General features: G+C 42.5%; 1 protein-coding gene across 2 annotated transcripts; it reads left to right on the top strand.

Moving 5' to 3' along the window:
• Positions 1-5,601: 5,601 nt before the first annotated feature.
• LOC123149824 (uncharacterized) lies at positions 5,602-6,769 on the top strand. 2 transcript variants are annotated; one of them, XM_044569563.1, is made up of 3 exons: positions 5,611-5,750; positions 5,783-5,858; positions 6,008-6,769. In XM_044569563.1, the coding sequence occupies exons 2-3, from the start codon at positions 5,851-5,853 to the stop codon at positions 6,588-6,590; spliced, it is 591 nt and encodes a 196-aa protein (XP_044425498.1). In that variant the 5' UTR covers positions 5,611-5,750; positions 5,783-5,850; the 3' UTR covers positions 6,591-6,769. The 2 variants fall into 2 exon arrangements, with proteins under 2 accessions (XP_044425497.1, XP_044425498.1); XM_044569562.1 differs by having other exon boundaries at positions 5,602-5,858.
• Positions 6,770-9,892: the final 3,123 nt, after the last annotated feature.

Here is a 9,892-nt window from a genome sequence, read left to right as displayed (position 1 = left end):
TTTCAGTTAGAGCGCAACTCCTCGCACACGCGCGCGTACGTATGAGAGAAACACGCATCGCTCGGCCCCCGACCACCCACCGTAACCGGGAGCTCCCTTGATATTTTCCCCGCTCTCGCTTCTACCACGGTTTTCTCCGTCATGGATGGCCCAAAGAATGTCATGCAGCTGCGTCTCCGGCCCACCCAGGAAGAAAAACCCATTTTCTATCATGATTTTTTGTCATAGAAGTAGGAGCCCACCACATCTACGATGATACCGGGTTTTGTCACAATTATCGTCATAGAAGTGTCATAAGTATGACAGAAAAAAATTCGTTCGGCCCAAAATGTCACGGATGTGTCTTTTATTGTAGTGATTATGTTACTATCCAAATTAGAAATCCTTTTGTTTTCTTCTACTAGTTAATGTGTACGTGCAATGCACGTTAATTTAGAAGTATACTAAGTGCATGCGGATATTAAGTAGGATATTATTTGCGTGTTATTATGTGATTAACGCTGTATTTGGAATGAAATTAACTGCACGCTAAACGTGTTGAGCGCTCGACATTGAAGCAGCCTAGGTCGTTGGATTGACATGATTTGATGGCCGAGATTGATTGGATCTGCCCCTTTGGGTCTTTTTATATTGGTATAGATGTGGCCCCATTGCAACGCACGGACGTTCTTCTAGTGCATGTTAATACTTAGGCAATATATTAATTGCACACGGATATTAGATATGCTATTATTTGTGTGTTAATTCTGTGATTAGTGTAATATTTGGTATGATAGTAATTGCACGTTAAATACGTTTAACGCTCGCCATTAGAGCAGTCTAGGTCGTCGGATTGACTTAGTTCGATGGCCGAGATCAGTTGGATCTACCCCTTTGGCTCTTTTTATATTGGTATAGATTAAAGATTATTTAAAGTTTCTAAAGTAATTGGAAGGTTTCGTTTCAAATTGTCAAGGAGCAAAGATTTTTTAACAAGATTTTACTATGTGCAGTAAATAGTAAGATGAAGAAAAATGTGATATACTAGCTACAACAGTGCCTAAGGGCCCCAAAAAAATCTCAAATAGGAATTCTAATATTCCATTCTTTTATCACAATGGAATGTTTTGGATTCTTGAATGGACCAATTCAAGAACAGTTGAATGCCAACAAAATCATCAAAGAGTAGTATTTTTTATTTTGATTCAACTAGGCGCCAATAGCGTCTTGATGTTGGCTTCAATCTTTATCTTGGAATAAAAAGAATTGATATTGGTGTGATCTAACCTATTATGTGGAATCGGCCCTACACTTGTCCTATCATACCTTCTTCATGTATACAAAATAGTGGACTTAACTAACTCAATTGATAGGAAATAACAAATAAGATCATTTGTTCTAGGATGTCTTCCTACAGAATCGTAGGCCTATTCATTAGCTCCTACTTGTGATGTACTAGTTTTTGGAATGTATGTAGTGGTTATAACCGATTTGATAGAAAAAGGGGAATCTTGTGCATTTTTCGTTGGGGTTTCCCTGGAATAAAATGTCGGTTCTTCCTTTGAGTCCTTATGTGGGATGTCCAATCAATTAGAATTTAGTGGAAATTTCACTGATAAGACCTCCTCAATTGTACCCAATATTTTATTGTGAATAATTCCGATAGCCCGAGAAGGAAAAAAGGCATTTAACTTTACAAATATGGTGTAATATGACTCTCTCCTTTTGTTTTCTTAGCCCTACCTATACCTTAGTCTTATGAGAAATAGGTGGGATTGACACAGAGAGGACTTAAAGTCAAAAGCAAACAAACCCACACTTCGGGAAGGTGAGGCAAACTAACAATTCCTTTGCCATTTATCCTCAATTTATGCATGCCCAACCCAATCGGGACATCACCCTCCACTTTAAGCGCATCTGTGTATCCACCGAATAATTCTATCTAAGGGCGACATTGGTGGAACTAGTGAACCACACAAGCTGGTAATTTTGAAATTTAACACGCAAATACCTATCAATTTTCTCTCTAAAAAATACCCAGCAAAAGTAAATACATCCAGACATATAAAAAGGCAGTTAATCCGGCAGTCAAGGAGGATATTATTCCAAAAAAGGGTGAATACAACCAACTATTACTAAGCATTTCGTGTTTACAAGAGGTGCACTACTTCAGCCCGAACCTACTAGTTTGAAGGTTTCCTGACATGATACAGAAACAATGCAAGGGTGATCAACTAGCTTTAGTCGTACTTTTCCTTTGGAGTTTCCCTTGTTTTTGAGTGGTATTTCTTTCTCTATCCTTGCTTAAATTTCTATTGCATTTTATCTCACCATATCACATTCTATTCTATGACTCCAGTTGGCAAAAAGAAAGAGGATACCAGAGTTCAATAGCTTTACATCACTATGCCGATCATGTTTCTTCTACTCGCGGGGGAAACTAAAGGCCCTCCCCCTTTGGAAGTTTGTTATACCCATGGGTACGAGATTCCTTTTCTAGTGGGACAAGAGCAATGTGGCGAGCAAACTTAACATACTTTCCCTCTATAAGATAGAGGTTCCAAGAGAAGAAGCTAAGGGTTCAGTACCTTAGTGATTCCAGGCATCAACTATGGAAATTTAAGAGAGACCTTCGTCAATCGATAGACCATTCAAGAAAGAAGAAGAAATTTTTTGGGTTGAACCAACAACCTGATTGTGTTGCTATTATGGTTGCAAATGGACTTGGTGACGATGCCGCATACCAAGAGTGGATCACCCGTAAGGGTTCCTCCTAGGCCTTGCTAGAGCCCGCACGGCCCAAGGCAAATTCAGAACCCTAAGGGCATCGGAGGCCTTCTTGGGGGCCAAGGCAAGGGCGACAAACAGGGTCGATCGAATCCATCTCCATGTAAACCCTAGTCCTTTGTTGCCGATATAAAGCGAGGGCTAGGATTCTCATTCCGACCTAATCTTAGATAGCAACTCTCGGTAGCAATCACAAACACCATTGTAAACCCCTCACACGAGGTATCTCTCTATCGTGAAATATCAAAGCAAGCAGGATGTCGAGTATTACTCTACGAAGGCTCAAACCTGGGTAAACCTTTCTGTGACCTCTGATCTAAGACTTTCAGCTGTGCTTGGACCCCTACCGAGGGATCTGGCAGTATTTTGCACCATCACTTGGGTATGCCAATATAGTCATATCGGCGCAAATTTCCTTTTTTATTCAAGATATTTAATTTAATGCTTTGAAAAATTAAAGGACAATTCCCCATAGAGATATGTAGATAAAAGGGATCTTTGGATAATAATGTTGTTCGAACCTAAAGTTTACCTACACACGGATCTAGCATAAAAGCCACAATATTTTATTATGCCACTAAAAGGAAGGGGGATACCGATTTAAGAGTCGTTCACACTTGCAGTTAAAAAAACAGTTACCAATATTTAAGGCAAATACAAAATGATATGCAAAAAAGTTTCATTGAATTTGGATCTATATGAAAAAGGTTACAAGTGTTTGAAAGTGTATGGGATTTTTTGCAAAAATAACAACAATCGGTGGGAACATGTCACGTGGCTCCACCAGGACGACAGATCGACATTCAAATGTTAGCTATTGGATTTGGGATCAACAACTCCTGTTGCGAACCGACTCGGAGTTTAAGCGTATTCTATCAGGGCCATCAATTCTTGATTGAATGGTCCTGGATGTACTAAGTTGTTCCAAATCATTAGAGTTATGTCATTTGCATATTACAAGATGGTATCCCTCTCGGTGTCTTCCGAAGAGTGAGTAGCTAAGTAACAAAGGTCCTACCCTAGAGCTCTCTTAATGAAAACCGATAGAGCATCCACAATCAAGTTGAACATCAAGGGTGACATGGGGTCTCCGCTAAGTCCCTAGTGAGAGTTAGGACAAGGGACAATTTCATTGTTAACCTTAAACCCAACTTTATCACTAGTTACAATTTTCATAATCTAGTCATTTCACTTTTCACAGAATCCCTTAATTTCAAAGACTTACAAGTGGAAAGGCCATTTGACGTTGTCGAAGACTTTCTAGCAAACAATCTTCAAAAGGACTCATGAGCTTTTTCCGTCTGTGAATATTATTCAGGATCCTGGACTACATGACGGAAAATGCCAAGAAAGATAGAAGAGTAGGCAAGTGACCCGAAAATCAATGTTCAACCAACTTGTTGCGTCATGTTTGTGATTTTTCAGCTTGTTTCATTCTCAATCGAGAGGTTCTTTCCTTCCTTCTTGCTTGCGAACTAGACATAAAGTCAAGTAAAACTCATCTACAATATGTATACTAATGGAACTAAGAAAATATTCTAGTGTCCTTCCTATTTGTGTGAACTCGGTTGTATATTTTAATTTCTGTTATGACATTTTTAAAGGTCTTGAATAGAAATGGACCATAATATTTGTGGAACATCATGGTCCAATAATAATAATATTTGTGGAGTTCCCTCGGAGTGTTTACCCAGCGAGTGCTCAAATTGCCATGCAATTTCAGATAAAGTTGCCACGGCAACTTCACCATATTTGCTATGATCGAAAGTGAAATGCCATGTAGTGCAAAAAAATGCCCGCGGTTTTTCTGCTATGATCGAAGGTGAAATGCCATGTAGTGCAAAAAAATGCCTGCGGTTTTTCTAAAAAATTGTGACCTACATGATCTGGATTCAATGGCTATGAGAACGTTTCCTAGGACCTCCTATAGTGGCGGATCCAATGGAGGTTCCGTCCCAGAACTGTCGGATTATTGATGTGACACTCTCACACAGTCCTCTCGGGAGCCTAAAGCATTATTAATGGAGGTTCCGTGGGTGCCCAGTGCGCCTTGTATCCCCTCGGAAAGTGCAAATCTTTTTTTTATCTAGTACTCTTAGTCTAATCCTATGTGCATTATTAGTGTAGAATGATAAACTGACATTTTATAATGATTATACCTGACATTTTTGTAGTAAATGAGAAGATTGGCACCTCCTGTGGTCAAGATCTAGGTCCTTCAATTGACCTTCTAACCAGAGGAAGTTCCCGGGCTATCATTAAATCACCCATAAAAAGAGAGTTATTATTAAAAAAAGGCCACGTACAACCCTAAGGCTGGTTGTTTTATTAATATCATAAGTTAGGTTGTTTTATTAATTGTCATGTATAACATAAAATAGTAGAACATTTAATATGATAAGGTATCATGATATGATATCATCTTTTTTTCCTCATTTAATTATATGCCACTTCATTCAAAAAATTTAATTGACATGTATGATAGCGCTTAGGCTGGTCATAGTGGGGAGTAACTTATACTAGTGTCATGCATATGACATTAGTCTAAGTTACTAACTCCATAATGCAAAATATCTTAGTAGTAGTGTCATACATAGTTTCATTTATTGCCTCATAGACTCATTTTATTTCAAAAAACGCTATGTTACATTAACATATTATGTTATTTCAAACACCTCTCTCCTTATTAAATACTTGCTACATAAGTAAAATTATCTTGGGGTGTGTTAAGTTATTACCTAAGTTACCCCACTATGGCTAGGCTTATGATACTTTCGTTACAACCAGCCTGATCTCGCTTCTGCCTCGTATTTCGATGACAAGGCACGGTATTCTTGCTAGCTCCGCGTGAAGGCACGTACCTACCCATGTCACCCGGACGGTCGGTCGGTCGCCACGGTCGTTTTGCGATTGGCCCCTCAGTTCCCCAAACGCTCTCCGCTTCATTCTTCTGATTGATCCCCACATTCCCAACAAGCAAAAGCAACTCGATCTGCAAGACCAGGTCAAAAAAAAAAACTCGATCTGCAAGACAGCAGCATCTGAGGAAGCAAAGCATCCGATCCAGCCTCCTCCCGGCGCCCCATGGATGAGTAAGTCTTCTGTACCTCCCGCGCTCTCAGATTCACCTCCTCGAATCCGAACCAGATGTTCTTGCATTGGTTGCACCGACCAAGAACTCCATTTTTTGGAAGGGAAGCGCCTGAAGATGCTGTTTTCCTTTTGGTCGTGCTTGCCCCAGATCTGACGAGCGCGGCAACGGCGGCGGGCAGCACCACGGCTACGAGTGGAAGCTGCCGGCGGCGCTGTCGGCGAACACGACGAGCGTGCACGTGACGGCGCTGGACGGGGTGGTCAACGTGAACTCGCTCTTCACGGTGGCCGTCTTCGTGGGCCTCTCCCTCGCGACCCCCGGCGAGCTGCGCAGCCTCGCCGGCGACCCGTCCTGCGACGCCGGGCCCGACGTGGCGCGGTCCCTGCTGGTCCTCGAGGTGGTCGCCTTCTCCTCCTTCCTCTTCTCCAGCCTCGTCGCGCAGGGCCTCAAGCTCGCGATCAACCTCATCAACTCCAAGGACCCCGACGACACGCACGCCCACATCGACGCCCGCCTGCTCCGGCTCGGGATGCTGGCCTCCGCCGTGGGCTCCGTCGTCGGCTGCGTCTTCTTGATGGCGTCCATGGTGATGGTCGTGCAGATCCGGCTGGGCACCCTGGGATGCGCCAGCAACCGGGCGGCTGCCAAGGCCGCCGCGGGGCTCGTCGGGCTCGTCTCCACCGCCCTCGTCGTGTACATCAGCACCGTCTTCTACACTTTCACTCACTGATTGACAGATTGATGCCGCTGATACATCAGGTTCCATGGATCTTGCTTGCGGCTTGCCAGTTGCCACTGTCTCGTTTTTTTGTTTTTTTAGCTTTTAGTGGAGTGCCGAGGTGTTTTAGCTGTCTATGTAGTAGTACAATGTATTGTTGCATCGCCGTGCTAATTAGAGCTTTGATCAAACCACGAGAGTTCCCGTTGATTGAATGTTTCAGAGAGCTATGGGGGGCCGATCGTAAAACTTTGAGCAATGAAGTTGATTTTTAAAACTTTATTTTCTGAGAAAATCATTTAAACAACTTTGGGCGATAAAGTTGGCCACTTTTCACAAGTTCCTAAAGCTAACATTTTGGAGAGAGAGAAAGAACAAAATTGCTGACACAAGATTTTGGCTTGCAAGATTCATCCTTAAGATGGCTTCCAGCGGAAAAAGATGTTCACCATGAAAATTGTGCGACTCGTCGGGACGAACAATTTTGTCTTTTAGATCATCTCAACTAGAAGTCGTGGGCAACCTTTAGAGCCAAACATTACGCTGCACAAAATTGGGTCTGTGATGTTCCACTTCCACGCTACTGCCGGGCTTAAGAGTATCTGCAGCCGCCCGGAGAGTATCTGCAGCCGGAGGATGCAAATTTGGACAGTGACCGGGCGTGCCTTAAATTTTACAATTTACAATCAGGTATCCTATTTTCAAAACATCTGTTACATGCACGCCCATGCACGTCAATCATCTTGTCCGTCTTGAGCCGGCTAGGCACCGGAAATTGCTCATATTTAACATTTTCACACTCGTGTTAGTCCCACATGCCGACTAATGAGCTAGTCGATTGTATCCTTAACAAAGAGAAAATTGGTGTCGGCTTGTCTTTTTTTGAATCAACGTCCATGCATGAAACCAAAATAAAAATCTAATGTCATTGTAGTAGAGGTATCAACGTATATGATCGAAACAAACTTGACACTCGATGAACAATCATCAGTCAATGACATGCAATCTAGTGTCAAATATATCTCGATTACACATGCTAGAATTGATAGACCTACACAACAACCAAGCTTGCCGCCATCCGCTGGCGTAGCATTTTAAGCCGGGCGGCGTCCGCCTTGGCAGGTGATGTGGGACTAAAATTTTGTTGCACTGATGAAAGATGGAGGAGCTTCTGTCGCTGCAGGTGGAACCGCTACGACCTGCAACGGGGTCTGCGGGGGCACCCATACGCCCCCCCCCCCCCCGTCCGCCTCGTATTTGGGCTGGATATGACGGGTGCTAGACCAGGCGTTTGAGGCGCCCGTCTAGGTCAAAAAATCATGACCATGCAGTGACCGGGCAGCCCGCCCAGGCGTATGAGGCGGGTTTTGAGAGGTCCGGTTGTAGATGCTCTAACAAACACATTGCAATGGTTTGTGTATATTTTTTCATGATAATACGTGTCTCACTCGTATCATGAAGATCAAAGTACAAGTTACATAAGTATCGACATGACAAGGCTGAAAAGATTGAAAGTGCGTTAAGTCGACTAGAGGGGGGGTGAATAGGCGATTTTTTTGAATTCTTCGATGAGGAATTTCAGGGTGAAGAAATTCCTGAGCGAAGAACTACTTGCAGCGGAATAAGTACTCAGATGCATACATGACATAACATAAACATGGATATCATGATGAAATGAAAACGGACACAGAGTACAAAAAGCGTAAGCACATGATAAAACAGGATGAAGATAAATTGACTGAAGAAATTGAACTGAGGAGGTTGAGAAAGTCTTCAGTCAAAGCCTTCAAACAGATATGAACAAGCACATAACATAGTAATGAGGAAATGAAGGAGTTGAGGAAATAGAACCAGTAAGCTCGGTGAAGACAATGATTTGATAGAGCAGTTCCAACTGCTGTAACATTTGTACATCTGGTTAGAGCGGCTAGGTATTTAAATCTGAGGACACACAGTCCCGGACACATAGTCATCACCGTATTCTCCTTGAACTAAGGTCACATAGACCTCGTCCAATCACTCGTGGTAAGTCTTCAGGTGACTTCCAAAACTTCACAGACTTGGCCACTCGGCGATCCACAATTCCTCTTGGATGCTCTAGATCATGACGCCTAACCATCTGGAGGATGCACAGTTCTCAAAGGTAACAAGCGTCGGTTCCACACAGGAACAATCTCTTCAATGATGCACACTCACTTTGGTTTGTAGGTGTTTGGTTTGGGGTTTTGGGTTTTTTCTCACTTGATGATTTTCTCTCAAAGTCCTCGGAGGATGGGATGCTCCCAATGACAAGTGTCAGTTTCTCGTGGAGCAGCCAACCAGTTAGTGGTTGTAGGGGGCGACTATTTATAGCCTAGGGAGCAGCCCGACATGATAAGACATAAATGCCCTTCAATGATATATGACCGTTAGGTGGGTAGATATTTTGGGACAGCTGACGCGTAGCACAACAACGGTCGAAAATTTGACTATCAAATTCCTCAGGGTTATCATGTTCCTCACTTGTAGGTAATCCGCACTGGCGAATTCCTAACTCCTCAGTCAGAACAAATTCCTCAGAGACCAGAAAAACTTCGTCTCTGTCACTGAAGAAATTGACCGAACTGTATGAGATTTCCAATGGCTTCACTCGAAGGGATTGGTAGGTGTAGGATTTTGAGATGAGCATCAGTTGGAAACTTTTCCTTAGTTTTACCTCGACCCCCATTAACAGTACGGTGTTTGCTATGACTCAAGAAAGAGAAAATGAAACTACGAACACTACAAGAATCAACTACTTGGCCATGGAAGGCGGACGGCAAAGGCCTTTGTCGTCTGCCGCAGACGGCAAAAGGCGCCGGCAAAAAAAGGATCGGCAAAGACCTTCTTTGCTGTCTGCTTCCTGACGCGGACGACAAAGGAGCCTTTGCCATCAGCGGCGGACGGCAAAGAAAGCAGATGGCAATTTTTACAACAAATAGATGATACATATATATTTTTCACATGGCAAGTTCATATCAAACATATGAGATATCCAACACATATAATTTCATCATAAATGTATAGTTCCATCAACCATACATAGAAAGTTCCACATACATCCATCCAACCATACATATTACAATAGTGTCATCAAAGCATACATGCATAGTTCATCGAAACAAAATAAACATAGTTCATCCAAACAAGCACTCCATGTATGCAAGCTTCCGTGAAGCGAATGAATTCTGCAAAATGGGAAATAAGAAAGTTAGAAGAAGAAGATTAGAAGAAGATGATGATGATGATGAAGAAAATGAAGAAGAAGAATATATGACATTTATGAGCTAATTTAG

The sequence above is a fragment of the Triticum aestivum genome, chromosome 7A, assembly GCF_018294505.1.
Source record: "Triticum aestivum cultivar Chinese Spring chromosome 7A, IWGSC CS RefSeq v2.1, whole genome shotgun sequence".
In the NCBI taxonomy this organism is placed as follows: domain Eukaryota; kingdom Viridiplantae; phylum Streptophyta; class Magnoliopsida; order Poales; family Poaceae; genus Triticum; species Triticum aestivum.
This window is presented reverse-complemented; position numbering and strand designations above follow the sequence as displayed.